We start from the raw sequence: 25,040 nt of genomic DNA on the forward strand, positions 1-25,040 counted from the left end.
AAAAGTCATAGAGAGAGAGAGGGAGGGAGAGGGAGAGCGTTTGAATGGTTAAGAGAGGGAGAGCGTTTGAATCGTTAAGAGAGAGAGACCGTTGCGGGTGGGGACCGGGGCACATGACAGTCCGAGTCACACTCTCTCCGACCTCGGGGTTCACACTTTTACTTTTTTTAATTTTTAATTATGAAAGAAAAAATAGAAAAATAGAAAAATTACTTGGATTATCCACATTTGTAGGTAAACCCTTTAAAAAGTCAAGTCCACTCGGGAATCGGGTCTTTTTTTTAATAGGGAAAAAATGTGGGGGGACGAATTTCACCCGCAATTGACCCGAAATTTCACTCGCATTTCATTTGGCATTTTGGCGCTTTGTGAGTTTGGGTCTGGGTTGGGTGGGCTTTTGGATTTTTGTATCCAAACACTGTAACTACAATCTCCTCTCTCCCAGTTCAACGTCAACTACCCCCCTTACCCCTTACCCCACTTTCTCTCTCTCTCTCTCTCTCTCTCTCTCTCACTATCTATCTATAAATACCCACCCCTCCTCTCACGTTTTCTTTGTTAGCTTGCTAGGCATTTTGGATAACGAGAGAAAGTTTGAGTCTTGAGAGAGAGAGAGAGAGAGAGAGAGAGAGAAGGTGAGGAGTAGGTGGTGCTGTGGCTGTTTCTGGGTTGCGTGGAAGCACAACGTGTGTTGTTGTTTTTGACTTTTGGAAGCACAAGTAAGTCATTCTCTTCTTATTCTTGTTCTTTCTTTTCTCCTATTTGTCTTTCTAAATTTGATTTTGTTAGTGTTGTTTCAGATAGTTGTTTGCATGTGTTAGGAATGATCATTTACATGAAAATATAAACGTTGTTTCTTGATTTTAGAGGAATAAAATTGTATAATTTTATATCCCACATTCATACATGTATCAGATCTGATGAAGAAAGTTATTTGCTGGCTTCATATGGGCCATGATAAGTGTTGCTGTGATCTTGGGGATGCTAACAATGCTCTTTTATCCAAATAAAAATATTTTCTTTTGAGCAGCTTGGTTCTAAAAGACAAAAGAAATATAAATAAGATGTCTGTGGGACCATCTTTGTCAGGAAAACGTTATTAAGCAATATTTTTTTTAAAAAAGAATTTAAATGTGAGGATTTGATGTGATGTGAAAATATATGCGTGATCAATGTTGTACAATTTGGTTAGAGATCCGGTGTATATATATATATATATATATAGTGTTCCTGAAGTTGAACAGTCAGGACTTTGTAGAAATTTCATGCAAGCATTTAGTTATTAAACAGATTCCATATGAAGCCTGGGGAACGAATTTCTACGTTGTGTTGGCATCTGTAGAACCTTTAGAGGCAAAGGCCTCCGAGAGTGGAATCTGTTCAATTGACTTTATTAGCTCATCAATTCGCAGTTGCAATGGAGGTGGATGGCAAATCTGTGGTAGCAGGACCTACGAATGTTATTTTTCTGTCGACTATTTTGGGCCGAGATGGGTCAACTTCTGTTCACAAATGTGACTGGAAATGCCAGAACGAGCATGTCTGCGCGAATATGTATTGCTGCAAGCTAACTGGACTCACTCACATCTGCGACAAAAACTGTGACCAGAGGATCCTGTATGATAACCATAGCTCCCTTTGTCGAGCAAGCGGAAAGATTTTCCCCCTTACACCAGCAGAGGAACAGGCCGTGAGAGGGGTCCGGAGGAAGCTTGAGTCAGAGAACTCTTCTGCAGACAGTTGTTCTTCTAAGCGCCGACGGGATGCCCAGTTCCATCCTTCTCCTTTCGAGAGATCCTTCTCTACAGTCAGTCTGATCTGCAGCAAAGTTGGAGATGGCATGGATATGAGCTAGAGTTATAAGATAAATGGAAGACTTTTATTGCTTATCTTTATCTTGTTCCTTTGAAACCTTTCCTTATTTTTCATTCGTCGAACAGACATGGATGATGAACTTGATGAGTACTTAAGTGGCGGACCTAATGTGTCCTACCCGTCTGTAGGAACAATCTATATTTGTAGTCCTGTTTACTGCAATTTAACTCAAACTTTAGCTTGACTTAAACAAGGAATGTCAATTCGGGGGTTGGTCAGGGTTTGTTTAACTGCTTATGAATCTTGGATTTATGTTTCTTCTTGCTAACCTTACTGCTTCGAATGTGAGCTATATTCAGTACAGGGTGCTCTCAGGTCGTTTGTACGACTTGTGTCATGATTTAGCTGTGACTTTGTTGTCTTATCCCATTAATTATTTTGCCTTATTAGGAACACTTCCTATTGATTTGCATTACATGATGGTTGTAATGCAGAAATGTAATTAATTATATGTAATAATAAGTGGTTCCCTTAGTTACTTCTTTATTTGGATATGTACTATCTTTCATTTTTGTTTACTGCTGGTGCATGCAGCATAGGTTGTTGTTGAGTTACTCTGCCTAGTTTGGTACAGGTTACACAGGAATGATCTGGTTTTCACACCTTTGATTTATTTTCATTATCGTACTTTGTTATTTATTTATTTATTTTTGCTTTGGTTATTTGGGAGTATGGATCTGAAGTTAATGTCAATTTTGCAGGGCTTGAAGCATGTGCTATCAAGGAGACATTAAATATGCTTGTAAATAATGAACAATGTCTTATATTTAGAAATTTTCTGGTATGGCTTCTTATTTATTTTGTCTTTCGTTTTCTCATGTAGGTAATTGCATCACTTATTGGCGAAGAAAGCTACACCTGGTGATGCTGACGAGTTTACCTGGCTGTCCTAAATATGTCATGTAGAAATGATTGCACATCAGAGAGACATGTTAGGTCAGTCAAGCTTTCGAATTCAAGTTCAAATTTAACTGTGCTAGCTACGTGCACAATATGATACAACTTCGACCATACGGTAATTATTTGATCCTTTCTGTTTGCCTTATTGGTGGGGAAAACAGAGCAATTTCTGCTCAGCCATCAACGCAAATTGCGCGAATATTCAGTTGCTTTTGAGCTCACACTATGTTCATCTGATCTTACGCTGGTGGTTGGTGCCCTCCTTTTTCCGTGGCAGGTCCAAATAAGTTGTGTTTGAGTTGTCCTGCCCATGGCCTATTTGGTTCGTTAATATTTTCCATGGAAGGCAAATCCTTTTGAGCCTGCATGTCTGAAAGTCACTGGGCTAAGCAAGCAATTAGGACCAAATTTGGCTGATTAGGTAGAAAGTGCATTGAAAGTTGTAACTAGGATATTCCGTGTTACTATATTAGGTCAGTTAATTTAGTTATAAGTACTGTTAAATTCAAACCCTTCTTATTCTAGAGGATTTTCGAATCTCTTAATATGGTGAAAGCCCTCTTCTGTTATAAATTTTGTGGTGATGCCAAGATATTTTGATTACTTTGGCATTATCCGTTTGTGTACATTATAATTGACTCAGTTTTATGAGTAGTAATTTCCTCTTAATTTTCCATCCATCCATTGGATAATTAATTAGTCAAAATTCTTGTGTTTCCTGTTGCTTGTTCTTTACTTTGATTCCGTTAATTCACATTATGGTATCCACACAACACAAAGCTGTATTTAAATGATGGTGCAGCATTTACTCTTTAGCAAATGCTATTGTGCGGTGATACCTACGACGCCACGCTCATGTTTTAGGTTACGTTAACCTCACTGATTCTGCCTCTCTGCAACGTCTCCCTGTACATCTTTAAAGGATATTGTTTTAAGTTTCTTCTGGGGAGAGAGAGAGAGAGAGAGAGAGAGAGAGAGAGAGAGAGAGAGAGAGAGGAGAGGAGAGCATTTAGCTTCCATTGTGTAATGTGTACTACTACTAATAAATCCGTCGTGTGCCATGCAATTGCAAAAGAAAGGAATCGCTTCTTAAAGAGGCAGGAGGCAGGAGGCAGGAGGCAGGCCATCCAAGATAAAAGAAGAAATGCTAAACCCAAATATGTCATCTTGCGGCTGAGAATTTCATCACAGCAACGTAACCCCTTGGATTTGTATTGTCACGCACGGCACACAATCCCTTCCCCTCACAGATTCTTCAAAATACAACAAATATGCTTAGATTGGTCGTTTCCCGTTATTCTCAACAAATTGCATAAATATATCCATTCCACCTGAAAAAGGAAAGGCTAAAAAAGCCAAACCTATCACCTACACAATGACACCTCAAACTTTCCCTTGTTTCCTTTTCGTCCTCTTTCCCCTTTTCTTCTCTTTATCCTGTTCGTGCACATTCACTATAACAAACAACTGCCCGGATACCATCTGGCCAGGTACTTTAGCTGGTTCGGGCAGGCCTCAACTCCCAACAACTGGATTCCGGTTGGACTCTGGCCAAAGTGCCAGAATTCCTTCAACTCCCGAATGGTCGGGACGTATATGGGCAAGAACAGGTTGCACATTTGATGAGTTGGGAGCGGGCACGTGTCAAACAGGCGACTGTGGAGGAAGACTGGAATGTAACGGCAACGGTGCCATTCCACCTGCCTCACTCTTTGAGATAACCCTTGGCAATGGCAATGATAAAGATTTTTACGATGTCAGCATTGTAGACGGCTACAATCTACCCCTTATCGCTTCTCCACGCGGCGTGTATGGTGCCTGCAATGCTACTGGCTGTGCTTCAGATATCAACATAGGTAAGGCTTCGAATCTGATCATGCTCCAACATACACAAGTCTTCGATTTGCAGGACACATTTTGTTATATGCTGAACAAAGTCGGTCACCAGATGCTTCAAAATTTTAAAATTGAAACGAAACAAACTGTTGCAGGTTGCCCAAAAGAGCTTCAGGTTGTGGGAGGTGTAAACGAAGGGAGTGTGGTTGGGTGCAAGAGTGCCTGCGAGGCATTTGGTTTGGACCAATACTGCTGCAGTGGACAGTTTGCTAACCCAACAACATGCCAGCCTTCCTTTTATTCAACCATTTTCAAGCGGGCTTGTCCAAGAGCATACAGTTATGCTTTTGATGATGGCACAAGCACTTTTACATGCAAAGCCTTTGAATATGCCATTGTTTTCTGCCCTAACGGCAACGGGTACACTTTTCATCCCCTCATCGCTCAAACAAATTCAACTCTAATTTTTATATGAAGCCACCATAAAACTCTTTTCTGTCCAATGAAATATATTTTTGATACAGGACGAGTCAACCAGATGATTCGTTAGCTCCTCCAAGATATCAAGTGCCTGGCAGTGAAAAGGTTGTGCAGCAGATGGTTTCTTCTTCAAACATGCTCTTACCGATTCCGTCACTAATCCTTCTTCTCATCTTCTTCTACATACTCTCTTGAAGGTATGAAATTAAGTACACGGGGACAGAAGGTTTGAAGAAACAAAGAATTTGAAATTTTATTTCGAAGAGGAATTAAGAATGTATTAGATAATTCATTCAGGCACGCCAAAGTGCATTGAAATGTTGGGGATCAATTGACTTTAGAAATATGAAAGGAATCCGAAGCCTTTAGTACATGAAAGGAGTTACAAAACAAGGCTCAACGACATGATTCTAAGCATGACGTTTATGATTCATGACGATATAATCATCAAGATCCTGGCTCAGTTAATTGTAGGCAATCCACAATAATGTAAAATATTGGCCACCAATGGCCATCATTGTACAATAATCTGTCACTAAATAATCCTCAATCAACTCTACTTTCGTCAATATGAGAACTAACATCTAGTTACTGATTTATGATTTGTTGCAGTAACAAGAAATGATAAACAAAACTTTTACGGCTCATTTTTTGCTCTTGGCTTTCTTGGAAACTTGAGTTTTCTTTCTTGCTTTCTTCGTTGGCTGTGGCTTCCCTCCAGCAGTTTTACCCCTCTTCCTTACAACGGTCTGTAGACAAAAAACTTAAAATCACTGAAGATTAATTTACCCCAACAAAAATTGTAAAGGAAATTTAAGGTTCATAAACGTACCAATGCTTTCTCAGCTTTCCCCTTGGTTTTCCCCTTAGTTTGTTCTTCAACATCCTCCTCGTTTTGATTAGTTTGATGCGGAATGGCTTTAGGAAGTTTGTCAGTTTCATCTTCTGAATCAAATGAGAAACCATCTAGGGTTCCTATACATTCAAAATGACGAGTTGTTTTTAAGAAACATACAAAACAAAAATAAAGAAACTGCCATCACAACAAAATCCCCTTGGAAAATTCTCTAACCTTCAACCATTGTTTCAGCTTCATAAACATTTGATTGTGGTTTCAGCTGAATAAAGTCATTCATGATAGCTTCAATCTGCTCAAAGAATATACAATTCAAAGTTTAGTTAACATTTTTTTTTTCTTCATAAAATCCTGCATTTTTTCAGCTAATCTAACTAAATGATTAACTAACCTTTGCCTCTGACTGACCAAAGCTAACCTGGACAAGAAAAAATTTGTGTCATGTCGAATCCTTATTATTTAAAATGTAATTTCATTAGTAATAGAGGAGAAGATATCTGATTCCTACAAAGTAATTACATAATTAAGGACATGATCCCCGATGTTAAAATTGTAAATGGAGACATATAACTTACAACACAAAATGTCCTGGAAGGAACTATTGTTGTTTTGTATACGGTACCTGTAATGTTAAACGAAAAAAGCAAACCAATCAGATGTAGGCAGCTAATACGGAAACATGCAGCACAATAAGTTGTACTGGCAAAGCTAAACAACCAGCACATTTGTCTATATGATAAAGAGATATGAACAAGACATGCCTTTCAAATCAAGGTACATTTCCCGATTTGCAGATTTAGAATCTGAAATTATTACCCGTCCTACAGCACCCATATCACCGCTCAAATCTATTGAATTTCCTTCACACTCAACAAGTGCCTGCACAAAAAGCAAATCATTTATTTAATCACAGGTTTCTCCTCCCCCCATTCTTTTTTCAAGGGAAAAGAACTGGTCAGTTAGAACACCAAGCTATTGAACAATATCTTTTCAACTTAATTTTTTTCTTCTGTTAAGAAAAAGATATTGATAACTATAGATACAAGCTACAACCAAGCAATTTGTTGTTGTACCTTTGAACGTTGGACTTTTTCAGAGAGCACCAAAGGCAACTTCGAGGATACCTGCAAATTACATATAACCAAAGCAACTCATTATGGAAAAGATTATATAGGCAATCATCCTTGCTTCTATAGATTACTCTTACATGAGGCTCAACAGGCTTGTCGGATGCTTCTTCCTCTGCAACTTCCACATCACCACAATTTCCTGAACCAAATTTCTCTCTTAAAAAAGTCTCTAAACATCGTGATCAGGGAAACCAAAATTTTCAACCAAAGCTTCCGTGTTACCTTCTTCCTTGGGTTTGTCTAGTTTCTTCTTTTTCAGGGATATTTGATCTTCTACGTTTTTCCCTTGTTTCGGAGAGTTGCTTTTTAATCTCTTTTTTGATGGAGACTCTGCAACAGATTTCGTAAGAGTTTTATCTAAACTCTCATCTTCATCGGGAATTTTAGAAGATTTAGGTGGAGACAATACGTGGCAATCAGATTGATCCTCCCCTGAAGGAACACCATTCAGTGAAGACTCGGAATCTGACGATAATGACACCGTTGAATGAGTGGGTGGTACCTGAAAACAAAGAAAACCTTACACTAAGCATCCAGAATAAATAAACAAAGTTGAAGGAAAACACAAGGCTGCAAAGTAATTTTAACCATTGAAATGCATCAAGACCTAACCATCAGATCAGACCATGGAATATATAGCCCAGCAAAAGATAAATGAAATGATTCTTCTTCAAACTACCTGGAAAGAGCGCAGCCAATCTGGAGACTCCTCCCTCGAGGTGCTCATTCCTGCTGGCTGCTCGAAAGTAATATATTACTTAATTTGATTGCAAGACCGAGTCTGGGTCGACCAAATACGTCATTCCTCGTCTTACCCCTTCTCGCATGACAAATTTTAATGCATTTCAAATGATTATCATACAGAAGAAAGAATCAGCAGCCATGCTCTTAAGATGTTTGTAAAAATGCCAAACCCACAAATCAGAGAGAGACTTAAAGCAGAAACTAGAATTGCGGATCTGATATCGAACATTTCACACTCAACCAAAATACAAGTTTCTGTCAAGTATAACGAAGAAGGTACCAGAATATGAGAGGTCGACTGCGCAAGAACGAATTGGACGGCTGCTAGCCTCCTACAACAAGTGCCTGACTATGAAATTAAACTGAGTGTGATTTGCGCCAAATATGATAATTAACCACCGTACTGCCAAACAAAAGAAAAGCGCGGGACTTACAAAACTAAATAAATATTTTTTTTTCTTCGATCGGCTGATGTTTATTGCGAACCCACACTGTTCCGCTGCGGAATTGTGTGTGCCGCTGCCTGCTATAATATCTCCCCTTTGTTTTCGGTCCTGCTTATGACACGCACAAAATTATTGGGCCTCAACCTGGGCTGCCGTTGCACCGCATAAGGGTCATATTCTGTTAATTTTGTGTGTTTTGGGCCTTGAGCCTTCCTACCTAAAACCAAAAACAAAACAATTAAAAAATTAAAAAAAGGGAAAAATAATAAATATTTGCAACAAAATTCATCTCTCAACTAGAGAAAATTGATGCATACATGGACTTAGTCAAGTTTATTAGAGCGGATGTGCTCCTTATTTTGCACCGAGTTTGAATTCTCCTTTCTGTAGATTCAAGTAGAATATAGTTTATATCAAAAGAAAACAAAAAACTTGAAGAAAAAAAATGATGATCATTCAACCACAAATACAAAATGATGTAATGATGTTCATATCCATATGCAAAATATATATATCCAATTTAGCTTCTTCTAGGTACTTTATGATATAATTATGGATTGATTTGCTTCCATAAAATGTCATGGGTAAAATTTTAGATTATTATTTTAATTAAAATTGCGAGTATAATATATTGTTGCTGAATTTGTAAATTATAAAAATATGTTTATCAAATAGGTCAAATTTAGAATCTTAGGAGGTTGAATAAAATACAAAGAGGGAAGAGAAGAAAGAAACCTCGTTATCCATTAGACTCACACACCCTAGTAGTACGCGCTCCAAATAGTGCTAGAGAACAGAAGAGAAGAAGAGGAAGAAGCAAATTGAATTGGGAAGTGAAAAGAAATGCAGCAAGGGAAACAGGGAGTTATGGTGATATCTCAGCAGAACCAAAACCCGATAGAGCAGTTGCAGGCTCGGTTCAAGGAGCTAGAGAGTGGGTTCAAGGGTTGGTTGGCCAAGCAGTCTTTGCCTGTGGAGGCAGCCGTCGTCACACTCACAAGCGGCGCACAGGGCGCTGCCATCGGTGCCTTCATGGGTACTCTCACCAACGACGTTTCTTCCTCTCTTCCCACCCCTCCTCCTCAGGCCGGCCTCAACCCTCAAGCCATGGCCTCTTTCAAGCAAGCTCAGGTCTCCCTCTCATATTATAGTTTTTTCTTTTTCGTCTGTATTACAAATTACCTATGATTGGATTGGATTGGATTGGATTTCTATAGTGAAATTTTGGAGAAAAGTTGAACCTTTATCATAACCCCTTCAACCCCATTTGGCATTTGGATTACATTATAATCCCAATATTTCATTCTTGTTTCTATCAATTTTCTGTAATCAAACATGGGCAAAGTTTATTTCACGGGAATAAATTGTTCTTTTGTCCTTTGACGTTGCTTACCGTGATTACTTTCAGTGCTGGAAAATCTTGGCTTGGTTGAAACCTATAATGCTTCAAATATGTGGTTTTCAGATAGGATCGAAGTATGCAATTAGTAAGGAAAAAATGATGCAATTAGTCAGCTCAAAGTTTAGAACTTTTCCCTCCTCTTGTTGACTTTAAACTCCAATTTGATTACTTTTCACATTTTTTAGTTTTAATTTCTTGTGTTGTTTAAGCTTTGAAGAGTTCTTGTGTTTTAAGGATTTGTTGAAGGGGCACAGTTTTTTCATTTCGTCATTTATGTTATTATGAACTCTAAAGTTTGTAGTTAAGGAAACCTATCCCATGCTTTAATTGTAACCTAATTAAACAGAAAACATGTTCCCTCACTATGATCTCAGATTAATTTGAAACATGGGTAGTGTTTGAATTAGTTGTCGTGGTTACTTGGTGGAGCAGTTCTGTTGATATATGCAATGTTCACTTTGATTGTAGGCCCTTGCTGGGGGTCCCTTGATACAAGCTCGCAACTTTGCTGTTATGACTGGTGTCAATGCCGGCATATCCTGTGTCATGAAAAGATTGAGAGGCAAGGAGGATGTTCAATCTAGGTGAGCCTATTCTTTCCTCCGTATTGCTTATGATATCCCAATCACAATTAATTAGTGTTATGGTTGAACTGAGTCTGGCTATTAATTTTAATTGCTTCAGTGAATCATTCTAGGTAGAAATTAGCACAATTTCTTCATGTTCAATCTTCTGAGATTCACCTAAAATTATATAAGTTGTGAAACAATTTTAGGTTAACCCTTCTTTTGAAATTTATCCTATCACCTTTTAGACATCGCCTCGATGCCTTTATGTCTGTGTATAGATCATTTGAGGAGTAAGAAACAGACTTTTGTGAATTTGTTCCTTTGGTCCACTTATGGAAAAGGGAAACTTATTGGCTCTCTGTGTTTCATAGAGATCATAGTTCTAAGGCAGAATTTCTGAGGTATTCCCTGAAACTGAATATGCTTTTCTTTTCTTTTTTTGGTCCCAGAGCCATTTTGCTATTTGGTTCATTCTATGAGCGTTAGATCTGGATCTCTTTCTTTTCTTCCTGCTTTTATATGTTCTCAGGGAAATCTTCCATCTATTTGTGTATGTCCCACCCTCCCCCCGCATTTTTCTTTTACATAGAAATGTGTCTTTCTGTATCTATAGGTAGATCATATATCAAATTGTTCTTCATAATATCATACCTGCAATGCGCAAGTAGTATAGATTTCATTTATTTTTAATATTGATAAGCGTGTTTTTTTGGTTTTACCACAACCTTATTGTTATTCCCATGTACTGCAGCATGGTGGCTGCTTTTGGTTCGGGAGCCCTGTTTTCACTGGTGAGTGGCATGGGCGGCCCCAATCAAGCAGCAAATGCAGCCACTTCCGGACTTTTCTTCGCACTAGTTCAAGGTGGACTTTTCAAGGTGAGCCTGAACAAGATCTAATTATCATTTTGATAGTAGGTAAAGTGTGTTCATTTTTCTAGTCCCTAGCAGTACATGATTGCATTGCAAGCTTTGAGGAGACATCAAAGCGAACAAGTCCTTTTTAAGACAAGGAGACAGCTGAAGATTTGGAACTAACTTTTTTCATAAACACCTAACTATAAATGAATCTATATGGGGTCTCGTGCTAGTACTCTGAGTCACTGATTTGGTGCTGGTTACTTATTTGCGCTGACAACACTTTCACATGGTTGATGCAGTTGGGGCAAAAATTTTCTCAACCACCAACTGAAGATATTTACTACTCTAAAACAAGGAGCATGTTGAGTAACCTTGGCCTCCAGAATTATGAGAAGAATTTCAAGAAAGGGTTATTATCAGACAACACTTTGCCTCTGCTCAACGACAGGCAAGTAACAGGCTTTTCAAATTCTTTCACCCCCATACTCTCGTAAAGTCACTTTGTATATGTTTTGATGGCCTTCCTTCCATTTATGATGCATTTCAGTGCACTGAGAGACGTGAAAATCCCTCCTGGACCAAGGCTTCTCATTCTTGATCACATTCAGAGGTCTTACTCCTGCTCCATAAATAGTTATATTGCCTCCTTGAACTTCTGAGTTTATCTCACTTATGATTAATTTTTGGTTTCAGGGACCCTGAGCTAAAAGAGAGGCGAGGATTTAGTAGTTGAAGTGAACTGCCTATTGTCGATTTAGTCTGCTTGGCCTTCCTGAAGAACCCTGAAGAACCCCTTCTTTCTCCAGTTAAAACCTCAGTAGACTCATTTTCAGTTGAGATAATGTCATTTTTCAGTCAACTGTGTTCTTAATATTCAACCGCTACAATTTGCTAGATAAAATAATGATGGCATGATTTTGGTATTTATGGAAATTCATTTATTTGCAATCCTGAAGATCTATAGGAACTCTCCTTGAAGCATGCCAACATGATTGCACAAGTAACAATTCATAAAAGTAAATTCAAGTGTGGGGATTTGTTTGTTCCAGAAAGGCAACCCAGTGATCAATTGCCAGATTTGTATCGTGTGCACGAGAATACCCGTACTCGATATCTTGGATGCATGATGCGAGCGGACCTTACATTACATGTGTTATAAGTAGTATGCAGATACAGCAGAGCATTACACATAGACTTTTGGACAGATGTAGCTTCACATGGCAACCATTCTTCTTTGTAATCTTGCAAATGTGATGTGATGTGATGTGATTGCAGTGTAGCTTCACCTTCACGTTTCACGTTGCCCTTGTCCTGTGGCCTGCCTTTGCGAATAGTACGAAGTTGGAAATTAACGTGACACCTCCGCGTTGTTTTATAATTTGAATTGAAATTTATCCATATTATAACGTGTATTTATTCATTAATACTATATCATAAGTTCATAATAATTAATTAATTGTGTGGACCGTCCATTCATCCATATTATAACAACTTATTAACGCTATGCTATGCGATGGTGTCACCGTGCCATTTCCCGTACCGTTTGATCTCGACAATAATGCAAGACCCGTTTGCTGTGAATTGTGAGAGCACGTCACGTCTCTATAGATTGCTTTTTTATTTGTCAAGCTTTTTCATTTGTCAAGCGCCTTGACAAAGGACCTATAGTCTATACCCTTTCTTTCTTCTTTTTGTTTTCAAGTCTTCATATTCGAGATAAAAGCAATGGATTTGATACTGCATTCTTCAGTTGCCATTTTCTTTCTCCAGGAGTCCACTCACAATCACATCACTTTTTTTATTTATTTTAAATGTCAAATTAAACTCGTGAGTTTGGCAAGAATTACGTAAGATTGTACTCTACTGTTAAAAAAAGACTCACTTCATATCCTGAGCAAGAGGGAGCATAGAGAGAGAGAGAGAGAGAGCTCGGAAAATGAAACAGATGAATTACAGTAAGTAATGCGGGCTACATAATCTGCCTAAAATCAACACGCTCAGAAAACTTTGAAATGACAATTTTTTCAATTCAAACATGTTGCGTACAAGTTATAACCAACCAACCTGTTCCCTGGCGGAAGATAATTATTTGGAATAAAATAATTAATCACCAATTCCAGTAAAAAATCCCTTAATACAAATGGACCTTTCTTCCACTTATTCGTTGGGTGGAGCAAAAGTCACAACTTGTCCACAAAACAACTTTTCAGCATTCACACCATGATTGCATTTCAATCTTCATTCAAATTAATTATTCACTAATCCAGACCAGACACTATTTTGCTTATGCATTCATTTTGACAAATTGACATCCACCTCCTCCAAGATTACAACTTTTTCATCTTCTTCGTTTTGGTGGCCGGACGGAAATTACAAACCCCAGAAACAACAACAGACTTTCAAGTATCGGAGAGGGAGTGGAACAGAACAAAGATGCAACCTTGTTGCTCAGAGAAATTAATCAGATCAAAGTAACAGACTTTATATTTCTTCTTCTATATATTTGTTTTATTTTCTTGAAAGAGAAGATGGATCAAAATCAAATGATTCACATCATCAAATTACTTTCTACACAACACACAATTACAACCAACAACTACAACGGACCAATCCCAACTCAAAAATACAACAACAATAATAACAACCAAATTCCAATTTTTTTTTGTTCGACCAATAAAAAAAGAAAGAAAAAAATCAAAGAAGACGAAACGGTTAGTAACTGAGCTTATTGTACGTTGTCATTTGGAAGCGAGTCCCAAAGGCTGCGCAACGGATGAAGCCTGGAGAAGGCGTTGGGCCTGAGAGAGCTGGTTCATGAGGGCCAGAATCCGAGCGTGATCTGTACGAGCCTGATCGACGGCCTCCGCTTCGAGCTCACCGAGCTGTGAGCAGAGCCGCTCCTCTGCCTCCTCGGCGACTCTTAGCCTCTCGCGGGCCTTCTGCAGCTCAGCCTTCATGCGCTCCTCTCTCTCCTGGCTCTTTCTCAGCTCTATCTCCAGCTCCTCGTTCCTCTTTCTCAGCAGTTTCTCTTCTTCAACCTCCGGCACTTGCTTTGTTACCGCCATTTTTGTTTCTTTCTTTGGAATTGGAAGGCTTACAACAAAGTGTTGTTGCAGAGTATGTTTGGTGGTGGGGTTTATAAAGGCCAAAAACTGTGTCCAGGTTCAATGTATCTGCCTTGCTTTCGAATTTGTGATTCTGCTTACGCCCTTGCGTCTGTCATTTAACTCGTTCGTTGGTATTTGACAACTCTTTTTCCCTTATTGTTTTTCACTTGGCATCTTCCTTCCATATCGTCATTACCCAACTAATCATGTCGCGCCTAGTTTAATTAGAGAAAGCATTTTTCTCGCTATTTTAACTCATTATGTATTCTCACTATTATTCTTAACACTAAAAACATATATATGGACATAACCATAGTTCTACAAATACAAAACAAATAGTCAACTATAGTTATATCCATAGATAGATACGTGTGAAATGTTAACAAGAATGTTAAAAATACACCTTAAATTAAAATGGTGAGCAAAAACATTTTCTTAATTATATATATATTTTTAACTTTCATCACTGTAATTAATTAGGAGATTGAGATGAGGCGACTTTTCATTTCTAGAAATAAATTGCTGTTCTAATGCAGGCTGCGCGTTGTATTAAAAAATTAAAAAATTCAGTTGATTAATGTCAATATAGGTGACCAAATTCTCGTTGTTTTCACACATATGGCATTGTTATTGACCAATGACCCGATCAAGAAAAGTTTTGAGCTTGTTTGGGTTGGTCTTTAATTAACCTAGGAGTAAATAAAAGGCAAATCAATAAAATCGAGAAAGCAAATGCCCGACAAGATGTGTGGTGGTAACTAACAAAACAAAACAATGCTATGTGAAATGGATCCTTGTAGTGGGTAATTATTGGACAAAGGATCGTGGCCTATCGAGGTCGCAGAAGACGCACAAGTGGGTGCGCCGTCCTAATCTCCTAAAGGCTGGGTCACACATTATAAAGTACATCAAGAGCCATAACTTTTTTTCTTTTTTTTTTTCATGGAGTTTCGAACACGAGATATTTTTTTTCAAATTAAGGTCATCTTTAATTATGGGCTATAAGTCAAATATAGACATAAAATAATGCAAAATTCATATCCTGTCATGGGCTAAAAAGAAATTTGGCCAAATTTGGAGGGCCACATTTGGCTCTTTAGCCTTTCAACCAAGCCAATTGTAGGCCACCTTTGGCCTATGCCAAATTTTTTTGTAAGCCCCAAGCATGTGCTTTTCAAGAAGATAAATTATCAAATGTGAGCAAAAACACGAAACATCTTGTGCAAATGCATATCCAATATCCAATGTTAAAGGCGCGCTAATGTCATCGATGACGTTAGCTAGCTGCTAGGATTTTTTTTATATTTTTTATATATAACATAGCCTTTTTTAATGTTATCAACGTATACGTGTCATATATGGAATATTGTCTCTAAATAGTAGCTTAATTAAATTAAACAATACATAACTGTGGAATGTATGAATGTTGTACCATAGTTTTTTCTCAAAATAATAAAATATGAAGGATTCTAAAATATAGCTCTGCATGGCTGGAAATGGGAAAATTTAGCCATACACTATTCTTTTAAAAATTAATATTTTGGAGGGTTAAATTTATAGCCCTATAACTGGAGATGGCCTAAAATCCTTTTCCACTGAACTAAACTCCGTTGGCAAAACCAATTTCTTAAGCTTAAACAACTTTAGCAAATACAAACCATCTAAATAAACAAATGTTTCACAATAATCACCATCCCTATTTTGTGTTTTTTTGTTTCTCTTCTTAAATTATTTTAGACTCCCTTTGGATCGAGGGATTCTAAATAATTAATTTAGATATGACCAAGGTCTAAAATATCGATGATATCGGAAATATCGGTAGTCCAAAAATATGGAAATTTCGATGGAAATATCGGGATATTATCGATATCGATAAAAATTGAATAAAAACCACGGAAATTGTAAGAAAAACTTGGAAATTTTCATTGAAACTTTGGAGAATGTTTATTTAGTCAATTATCTATGAGTTTATCACAAAAAAAATTAGAAGGAAATGCATTGCATGATGGATTTAACTAATTTTAAGTTGATTATACAGCAAGCGGGCAAACACTATGAGTGTAAAAAATATGTAATAATTAATGAAAAAAGATTAAATACACCGTAATCATTTATATATAATGATTTACTATAATATTTTACACTTTATACATTGTATGGTAAGATACATGAGTGACTTAGTACCACATAGAGTTCCTACGAGGTTCAAATTTTTCACTATCTTCATCATCTCTATGTGTAGAATAAGTGTATTGTGAAGAGTAGTTATCAAATGATAAATCCCCAAAATAGTTTTGCATGTAATTGTTAACATACCATCCATATAAATATAAATATTTTAGCATATTATCACAAAAACATAAGTGATATGGTGTTTAAGGTGTTAGAGGAGTAAAATGGGAGGGGTTCATATCCCCTTTGTGCTTTTTTCTCCCCTTTTCCCCCTTTTTTTTTAAAAAAAACTTTTTTTTTCCTTCACATCGATATTTTCGATATTTTCGATATTTTAGCGATATTACACCGATATTTTGACAAAATATTGCTGAAATGTGAGCGAAATTATCGATATCGATATTTTCCGATATTATCGTCGATATTGTCGATATTTATACGATATGTACATGGATATGTTCCAAAATATCCGTGATTCGAAAAAACCGAAATATCCTCGATATTTCCTCGATATTATCGATATTTCAGACTATGGATATGACAACAAGATTAGCCACATAAATTGTAATAGTCTAAACTTTAACGAATTCCATTACATTTATGACAACACAATGGACCGAAATATGATCTTAATTAGTAATCTAAAACATTAGATTTGCCATATTCATACACTCTTTCGTTTTGCTTCTCTTGTCCTAAATTGTATGTGAAGGTAAACTACAATACCTGTTTCAAACGATGACCATTTTCCTTTTCTATTATCTCAACTGCGTGGCCCTGTTGACTTGCTTGAAAATGAACTAGTGGACCCTGCTGAAATAGAGTGTGTACACTGGTGAGGCATGGATTCTGACTTGGTGAGCATGCATTGCATTATATCATGATTATTAAATAAAATAATGGTGAATCGTCAGCTTGGTTGGTGTCGGTAGAAGGATTAGGGGAATAGGGGGGGGTGGGTGGGGTCCCTTCCCACTAAAATTACCATGCATTTGTCAACTCTTGCCTTTGGGAAAATCCATTGGCCCAAAGTTATCCGTCCTCCCCAGAAAACTTGGTCGACAGTGGGCAACTACCAAATTTAAAGAAAAGAAAAAAGAAAAAGAAAAATATAATGGGCTTCACTATGAAAAGACGGTAATGGACTGGGCTCAGTTTATAGATTCTATGTGATGGGCTTAGGGTTTTATTACCCATTCACATAAAAGAAAACCAAAAACAAAATAGCCATTAGATTGCAAGAATTTTGTTTTTTTCTTTATAAAAATGTTAAAAATTTACTCTTTAAATGATAACTTGAAAGAAGAAAAAAACACATAATCAACTCAGGGGTATTTTTATTTAATTTCACCTCCGGGGTATTTTTAGTTTTAATAATAATAATAAATTGATCGTCCTTTTAAGTTTATCCCCTCCGGCCAGTCTATTGCAATGACATAACTTAAAGCAAGACAAATGATTGAGAGATTTTTTTATTCAAAGCAATTTGAAATGTGTACTTCAACAAACTGAGGAAGATAGAGACACACTGCGTGGGCTCTTTGTGCTCTACGCAATCCTCGACGTTGCTGTCTCTTGCATTGTAGAAGAAGAACATCAATTACCTTCGCTCTTTTCTTTCGGTAAGTTTTTCATTTGATATGCATGTTTTTTATATTATATTATTCTACTACGTTTCCAATATCATCCTGGGTTTTCTTTTTCAAGATCTCTGATTTTTCATGTCATCTGATTGATACTGCTATGATTGTTGCTAATTTCTTGATGTTCTTGGATCATCCGAAGACCCATATGCTTGATCCGTTACTTTCCGGTGCTCATGGGTGATTGAATGCTTTATATGTTCAATTTTTTATTTTCGTTTATACGGGTCATTTGATTTTGCTCAATCTCTTTATACAGAGTAGCTGCCTGGTTGCTTCTTGCATCATCATCAAGGTCAATTGTTGAATTTCTTACTTCTCTGTACACATCTACGGTTCATAAAGCTTCCTTGAAGAGGGTATTTCATTTTCTCTGCTTATGTCTCTTCGTTTAATCAGAGAATACACTGGTACACATCGAACAGTTGTATAGTTCAATGCAAGTGCAAGACTTTATCAGAATTCGGGTTTTCGTGTTTAAGTGATTTGGGCAAGGAGTGGTTTTTGTGGTATCGATTGCTTCTGACTGAAATGCTGTTTAAGAGGGACTTGGAGTCTAGTTAGAGATTTAGTTTTAAGAATTATGGATTTTCAGAATAATTTTCAGCTCGAATCAGGGAAATTGGAACAGATAGTTTCCCAGTTTCTACTGAAGAGCTTGCATATTGTTTTGGACTCTAGGATCCCTTCTCTTCACCCACATGATCGCAGTGGTGACCTGCCATCCGTTCCTCAAGTGAGAAAGAGTGACAAGTGGTTCAACTTAATACTAGGGGACCGCCCTGCAGCTCTTGAAAATTTGAATTTTTGGCACAGAAATGTAATGGATCCAATGATAATTGACATAATACTTGTTCGTGGAGGGCCTAGTTCTTCTTCTGTTGACAATCTATACGTGAATTCTGTGGAGGGGACATCTGTTGAGACGATTATAGAGAGGTGGGTTGTCCGGTATGAAACTCCGCGGGTTGTGGCTCCCCAAACTGGTGACACTTCGGCCTCTTATAAGAAGACATACAAGAAGTCAATCATACTTTTACGTGCTCTTTATTCATATATGAGGCTTCTTCCAGCTTATAGGATCTTTAGACAGCTAAGTACATCTAATCAGACTTATAATTTTGATATTATTTACAAGGTGTCTTCACTTAGAGATCCATTCTCAAGGGCGGAGGAGGAACTAATGGAGGAGTACAGTTTTGCTCCTGTAGAGGCTCATCCTGGCTGCCTTTCTTTATCCGTGACTTACCGTTCAACACTATCTGATTTCAATCTTGAGCCAGCAGCACCAATGCCACCAAGGATAATTACAGATTATGTTGGTAGTCCTGCCACTGACCCCCTGAGGTCTTTCCCCTCATCAGAGAAGGGTGTTTGTGCAACTTCCTTTCCGCGAGGAGGAATACCACCGCCATATACTGTGCCACTTCAACGCCCACACAGCTGGACAAGTGGCATCTACAGGCCACCTCCTTTTATTCACAATAAACCCCTAGTCGGATCTCCACCTGCATATCGTGCACCTTCAATGTCACATGACGTTGGATCTCCTCCTATTGATACATTTGCTAACAGAGTTCAAAACTATAGACCTCTAGGTGGTCATCAGAGAAATATGAGTTACGATGAGTATCAGCTTTCACCTCCATTTTCGCCATCTCCATCCCCATCTCCCCCAACATACTTGTCCAGTGGAAATTTAAATCCTATGCAAACTCGAATTCGTTCAGGAACTGCCCCTGTTAGTATCCCTCTTCCAATGGGGAGCAGAAGCCCTAGATACCTGTCCCCCAATCTTTCTGATCCAAGTAGAAATTCTCTTCCTCCATTCTCACCCAGAAGCATAAGGAATGACGCTTCCTCTCAAGAGTCTCCATCCGTAATCAGAGCATTTAGAAAATTAGAGGCTTCAAGGGCCGGTGAGATGCACCCTGGAACATCAAATCATATGGTTGGTCAGAAGGTAGTCCCTGTTTTCTGGTTGAGCAGCTTTTTCACTCCACATTTATAGTTTTGAAGTTAAACTGTTTGTTTCATTCTTTCTAGTAAGACCATTTATTATTGTTTCATAGGTGATGAAAGACAGTAAAGATGATTCAGGGCGGTTCTCAGGATTGTTGTCTTCTAGTGGCTCACCACGTGTTGGATTTTCTAGAAGCTCCAGTAGATTATCTTTCCAGGATGATTTGGATGGTTTTGAGTTCTCATGTCCTTTTGACGTGGATGATGTTGATACATCAGATTCTCAAGTCAGGTACTTAAATTAATCTTTATGGTTAAAATCTGTGTACGGTCATGGCCCATTTTTGGCCTAAGGAAATTTGTATTTGAGTAATGGTATTATTTATATTGAAGTTGTTTCCTTCACAATTGCTGTGGCTACTTTTCTGGATGCATCTTTTTTCTGTTTCTCACTCTAACGGTTATTTGTTCCGGGCCTCTTGAATTGCTGAGTTTTATGACAGAAAAAGCAGCAGCAAAAAACAGAACATGGTTGGATCTATTTCACAATACCTGAATCCCTGTGATACAAATAGATAAAACAATGCATTTTATTTGCACGATCATGATTACCCATCATGCTTTATCATTTTCCTGGTTCAGCTCGTGTAGTGATTCACTTTGGCTGCAAGAAATGCCACCAAAATCTGATATTGAAATGACAGTTGCTTTCCTAGTGCTGGCTCAATTGGAGATAAGCATCTGTCAAATTTTCAAAAGACAGTTGACTGGGTATTCTACCATTACTTGTAGGCATCGAGAAGTTATGCATGCTTTTATATTACTTATTCAAAATTTAAAACTAAGAATTCAAGTATATTGAAATGGATGAAACGGATAAGATGTTCGCTAGTTACGATGGGTTATTTACTATTATTGACTTGAATTGATATGCCATGCATTTGTTTTCTAGCCTTATCTTATGCACTTGATCTGAGGTTACATTTAGTATGTTGCTTGTTGCAAATATGCGTAGCTTACTTGCTTAGTATCTTACTTATGTTTCTCTATTCGTGTTTTTGGTGCAGTCAAAATCTTGATGGCAGAAAAGCTTCTGAGTATACATCACAGTCATTGCCAATAGGCAGAAAATCACATGATGCTGCGGTTGGCGTTCTGGTTCAGATGCTGAGGACAGCTCCACCTCTGCGCCAAGATTCAAGTTGTTACTCATCCCAGTCTGTGAAACCTGAACACGAGGGAGGAGTTGCTACAGCTTCTGGTTTCTTTATGCCTCGGAAGACATCTGATGCGCTGGACGAGCTCAGAAGTTATAAAGAAATGAAAGACCTTCTACTATCAAAGAGTGGAATGAGGGTGCTTGCTAAAGAAGAAGCATAATGATACTGCAGCTTTGGTCATTGGTGGGTTACTTGTATTTCTTGTGTTAGAGGGAAGCTCAATTGGTGGGTTACTTGTATTTCTTGTGTTAGAGGGAAGCTTGAGCTTCCCAGTTAAAAAGATTGCTGTGTGTATAACTGGAGCAACCATTGCCACGCTGTGACAAGAACATGCATTTTCCTGTGAATGCCCTGAACGGAGGACTAACTGACTGTAAATATCATGACTGATAACTAGTTTACTATCATTAAAGCAGTTTACTGAATTTTATTGATCATTACTCTCTCTCTCTCTCTCTCTCTCTCTCTCTCTCTCAGAAAAACTTGGAATTTGCCACCTTGATAAGGGAATAATCGCAGTTAATCACCTTTTACTTAAATAATGATTTTGAAGACAACTAAATTTTAATCAACATACATTCAAATTTCAATCTCCTACAGAACCGAACTTCACTTGAAAAAGGAGATGGGAAAATGCTTAAACTAATAATTATTATTAATTTTTGAAATAAAAATAGAAAGAATTATCCCACAAAAAAAATCATTTAACATTTATGGGCCCAATTCCACTATAGTTGTAACAGGCTGTAGCACACAGTCAGGCCCATTACCGCCCCGTCCCGAATCACCAAGTCCGATCCTTTTAGCAGAGTCGGGTTGGCTTGATCCGGGAAAGAAAGATGAACGAACGCCCACGCAATTCAAACTAGGAGAGCTTACAATTTTCTTTCATTTGTTCTTCTTCTTCTTCTTCTTCTTCCCGCTGTTTGGCTCAATTCGGAGAAAATTTATGTCATGGATCCGTCGTCTTGCCCATTCTGTCATCTGGAAGTTCCATCCTCAGAACTTGAGTGGTATTATAATACGCAACTCATACATAATATATAGCTGCATAAGTATTTGCAGCAAAGCAAAGAAAGTTAATCCTTTTTTATTTATTTAAAATTTCTGGATTGTGGTTATGTATGTGATTTGTAAATAAAATGAATTGTTGCAGGCATGCCAACAGCCACTTTGAGGTCGAGGATGAAGATGAACAACTGGCAGCAAGGGACTTGGAATTTGCCCAACAACTTGCTCTTGCCCCTTCTTCACCTCCATCATCATCCATGGTATTCTTTTACTTTCTCGTTTACTTTCTCTTCTTATGGCTTGCCCATTCAAATCATATATGAAAACAAAAGTTTCTTGGGTTTTTATAAGCAAGAAAGGATTTTTATTCGTTTTTCTCAGGGAAAAGAGAAACGTCGTTAGCAAATGGTTGGACAGCAACTTTGTTTTCTTCTTCTTCTTTAGTCTTATTTTAAGTTGTAATCTGAAGCTGTCTACTAACTTGTTAGTTTCGTACTGGATACACCCGCAGAATAGTCAAGCAATCGGTGACTTGCCAATTTCTAGATGTGATGCACAAATTAGCATGGAGGATAAAGTCTCTTGCTTGATTGCTTTACAGACTAGGACCACTTTCTACGAAATTGAACATGGCTTGATGGCCCTGCTGAGAGACTGTTTGGAGTCAGAACGTGGAAATACAACCAGTATTGTGTCCGGTTATATTGATCATTTTCAGAGCATTCCATCTGAGGACGTTGGGTGGGGTTGTGGGTGGCGTAACATCCAAATGCTTAGCTCCCACTTGCTTATGCAAAGGCACGAAGCTCGGGAGGTTTTATTTGGTGGTTGGGGATTTGTTCCTGATATTCCATCTCTCCAAAGATGGCTTGAGATTGCTTGGGAAAAGGGATTTGATGAACTTGGCTCTGATCATTTTGCTAATAATATTTATGGCTCAAAAAAATGGATTGGAACTACTGAATGTGCTGCCCTTTTCCGTTCTTTTGGGCTTCGAGCAAGAATCGTAGATTTTGGTCCCAAGGAACTTGAATCATTTTATCCTTTGCTTCCAGGTTCAAGTCTTGGGAAAGAAGTAAAGAGAATACATAATGGCGGAAAGAGGAAAGCAATTCAGGTTTGTGGCCCGATGGATAGGTATCTATTGGCAAGGAATCATGATGTTTCCCAAGCAAGTTCCAGTGGGGATGAAAAGTCTGGATGTTCTAGTATTCCTCTTGGTGACTCGTTGGGTAGCAAAAGTAATGAGAATTTGGGAAATAAGTTTACAAGAAATAGCAAGGGTCATCAGGTTCTCATTGATTGGATCTGGAACTATTTTTCTGATAAAAATTTTACCAAATCTGGCAATCGTCAGGTTGTTGTCAGTGACAAAACGTAAGTTTCTATCTCAGTTAGTAGCTATAGTACCAAGAGTGCACACTTTATTTTTATATTTTGTTCTAATTTGAAGAGAGGTTCTTTGAGCAGACCCTTGTACTTCCAACACGATGGACATTCGAGAACGGTTGTTGGGATTCAAGTCAAACATCAACATAATGGGATGCAGCAGCACAATCTCTTAATATTGGACCCTGGCCATGTAATGTTCCATCAATTCGTAGGAATCTGTGGTGCATCTTAGGTTTAACATCTGTATTTTGCAATTTATTATTGAATACAATTGTCTTTTCACTCTTGTGACACACAATTACAGAGAACAGCAGATCTGGAAAGATCACTGAAACAAAAGGTCGGATGGCAGAAGTTCATCAAAAGAGGGGTTCACACACTGAAAAAGCCACAGTACCAGGTAATGATTATTTAAATATAACATTTGCCTTTGGTTTGACTACTCATTTGGACTGGACTTGATGCAATAATTTTATCTCAGTTGTGTTATATTGATACTGGAATAGCAAATCGGGAGGAAGTGGAGTTGCTCAAGACAATAGAAAGTGTTTTTCTGGAGTTCTAGAGGAACCTGTTGAACATTTGCGATCTGGATTCCAGTTCTTCTGGATATATGTGAACAGAGGAACAAGTGGCTATATTAGTGTTCACTTATATGCAGTGAGTGTTGACAGGACAGGAAAGATAAGATATGTTTGAAATTAACGCAGCCTAAAAGATAATGATTTGATATTCACCGTTTTAAGGCTTGTCCCCCACCCTTAGAAAGACAATTTGATTTCTGAAGATATTCTGGCAGCAGTTTCTGTGCTGACCTCTTCTCTACAAATGATCCTGACTAATGATGGATTAATATTGAGGAAATGTGTTACTGTTAGTGGATTTCATATGTGCAAGATGGCCAGAGAGTCAGGGATTCAGATCTTCTTACTCTTCAGATGCTAGGATGCTTTGATGTTTTACAAGCTCTTAATCTAGGCTATCGTGGTTATCATTATGATCAATTTGAGTTGCTTTTTAGCTGCCTGGAAGATTTGGCAGGAGACACAGCACGAAAAGTGACTCCCTTATGCTTGCTTTCTGGGGTGTACTTTTGAGGGTGAGGAATAAAGCCTGCTGGAGCTCAAGGGAACATTCTTATATTCTTAGTTGATGTTGATGGAGCGAATGACTACCTGTTAGTCTATTATTTTCTTAAGTTTTGTTGATTCCATCCGGGAGTGTATTCTCTTGCATACATTGTATTTAGAGTCCATATGGCATCATCCGAGAACAAATTTATTCATTTATCAATAAAGAGGAATATATGTTGCAACTTCTGTGCTTCTCTATTCAACAATTCATTGTGTCATTAACCTCGTCCCGCCCCTTTTTAATACGTCATTAACCTCGTCCCACCCCTTTTTAATACGAAATTGCTACAACAATATTACTT

At 37.9% G+C, this 25,040-nt stretch overlaps 7 protein-coding genes across 11 annotated transcripts; 5 read left to right on the forward strand and 2 right to left on the reverse strand.

Annotated features, from left to right (window-relative positions):
- The first annotated feature begins 429 nt into the window (after positions 1-429).
- LOC117618912 lies at positions 430-3,449 on the forward strand. 2 transcript variants are annotated; one of them, XR_004584513.1, is made up of 3 exons: positions 430-719; positions 1,413-2,617; positions 2,699-3,449. XR_004584513.1 is itself a non-coding variant. In XM_034348680.1 (2 exons), the coding sequence occupies exon 2, from the start codon at positions 1,418-1,420 to the stop codon at positions 1,853-1,855; it is 438 nt and encodes a 145-aa protein (XP_034204571.1). In that variant the 5' UTR covers positions 497-719; positions 1,413-1,417; the 3' UTR covers positions 1,856-2,112. The 2 variants fall into 2 exon arrangements, 1 of the variants encoding a protein (XP_034204571.1); XM_034348680.1 differs by lacking the exon at positions 2,699-3,449 and having other exon boundaries at positions 497-719; positions 1,413-2,112.
- Positions 3,450-3,801: 352 nt separating this feature from the next.
- Positions 3,802-5,442, forward strand: LOC117618471 (pathogenesis-related thaumatin-like protein 3.5). Its single transcript, XM_034348027.1, has 4 exons — positions 3,802-3,970; positions 4,116-4,631; positions 4,767-5,031; positions 5,136-5,442. The coding sequence occupies exons 1-4, from the start codon at positions 3,802-3,804 to the stop codon at positions 5,284-5,286; spliced, it is 1,101 nt and encodes a 366-aa protein (XP_034203918.1). The 3' UTR covers positions 5,287-5,442.
- LOC117619873 (DNA-binding protein BIN4) lies at positions 5,436-8,344 on the reverse strand. Of its 3 annotated transcripts, none has more exons than XM_034349929.1 (12): positions 8,256-8,344; positions 8,102-8,170; positions 7,757-7,894; positions 7,300-7,579; positions 7,155-7,216; positions 7,021-7,071; positions 6,709-6,826; positions 6,523-6,569; positions 6,339-6,365; positions 6,164-6,239; positions 5,924-6,066; positions 5,436-5,840 (listed from the first exon to the last, which is right to left on the reverse strand). In XM_034349929.1, the coding sequence occupies exons 3-12, from the start codon at positions 7,802-7,804 to the stop codon at positions 5,736-5,738; spliced, it is 957 nt and encodes a 318-aa protein (XP_034205820.1). In that variant the 5' UTR covers positions 7,805-7,894; positions 8,102-8,170; positions 8,256-8,344; the 3' UTR covers positions 5,436-5,735. The 3 variants fall into 3 exon arrangements, with proteins under 3 accessions (XP_034205820.1, XP_034205819.1, XP_034205821.1); XM_034349928.1 differs by having other exon boundaries at positions 8,102-8,166; positions 8,256-8,340; XM_034349930.1 differs by having other exon boundaries at positions 8,102-8,153; positions 8,256-8,273.
- Positions 8,345-8,957: 613 nt separating this feature from the next.
- On the forward strand, positions 8,958-12,046 carry LOC117620100 (chloroplastic import inner membrane translocase subunit HP30-2). Its single transcript, XM_034350205.1, has 6 exons — positions 8,958-9,398; positions 10,138-10,253; positions 10,990-11,116; positions 11,398-11,546; positions 11,646-11,708; positions 11,792-12,046. Exons 1-6 carry the CDS (start codon positions 9,111-9,113, stop codon positions 11,829-11,831), a joined length of 783 nt encoding a protein of 260 aa, XP_034206096.1. The 5' UTR covers positions 8,958-9,110; the 3' UTR covers positions 11,832-12,046.
- Positions 12,047-13,555: 1,509 nt separating this feature from the next.
- On the reverse strand, positions 13,556-14,274 carry LOC117618807 (protein RESPONSE TO LOW SULFUR 2-like). The gene has a single exon (XM_034348541.1). It carries the CDS (start codon positions 14,161-14,163, stop codon positions 13,837-13,839), a length of 327 nt encoding a protein of 108 aa, XP_034204432.1. The 5' UTR covers positions 14,164-14,274; the 3' UTR covers positions 13,556-13,836.
- Positions 14,275-17,816: 3,542 nt separating this feature from the next.
- Positions 17,817-21,642, forward strand: LOC117618979 (autophagy-related protein 13a). Of its 2 annotated transcripts, none has more exons than XM_034348783.1 (4): positions 17,817-17,999; positions 18,280-19,983; positions 20,093-20,274; positions 21,050-21,642. In XM_034348783.1, exons 2-4 carry the CDS (start codon positions 18,604-18,606, stop codon positions 21,360-21,362), a joined length of 1,875 nt encoding a protein of 624 aa, XP_034204674.1. In that variant the 5' UTR covers positions 17,817-17,999; positions 18,280-18,603; the 3' UTR covers positions 21,363-21,642. The 2 variants fall into 2 exon arrangements, with proteins under 2 accessions (XP_034204674.1, XP_034204675.1); XM_034348784.1 differs by having other exon boundaries at positions 18,285-19,983.
- A 391-nt stretch (positions 21,643-22,033) lies between these two features.
- Positions 22,034-24,930, forward strand: LOC117617159 (zinc finger-containing ubiquitin peptidase 1). The gene is made up of 6 exons (XM_034346438.1): positions 22,034-22,215; positions 22,359-22,473; positions 22,725-23,590; positions 23,684-23,795; positions 23,910-24,005; positions 24,087-24,930. The coding sequence occupies exons 1-6, from the start codon at positions 22,157-22,159 to the stop codon at positions 24,168-24,170; spliced, it is 1,332 nt and encodes a 443-aa protein (XP_034202329.1). The 5' UTR covers positions 22,034-22,156; the 3' UTR covers positions 24,171-24,930.
- Positions 24,931-25,040: the final 110 nt, after the last annotated feature.

Source organism: Prunus dulcis, chromosome 2 (genome assembly GCF_902201215.1).
Source record: "Prunus dulcis chromosome 2, ALMONDv2, whole genome shotgun sequence".
NCBI classification, from domain to species: Eukaryota; Viridiplantae; Streptophyta; class Magnoliopsida; order Rosales; family Rosaceae; genus Prunus; species Prunus dulcis.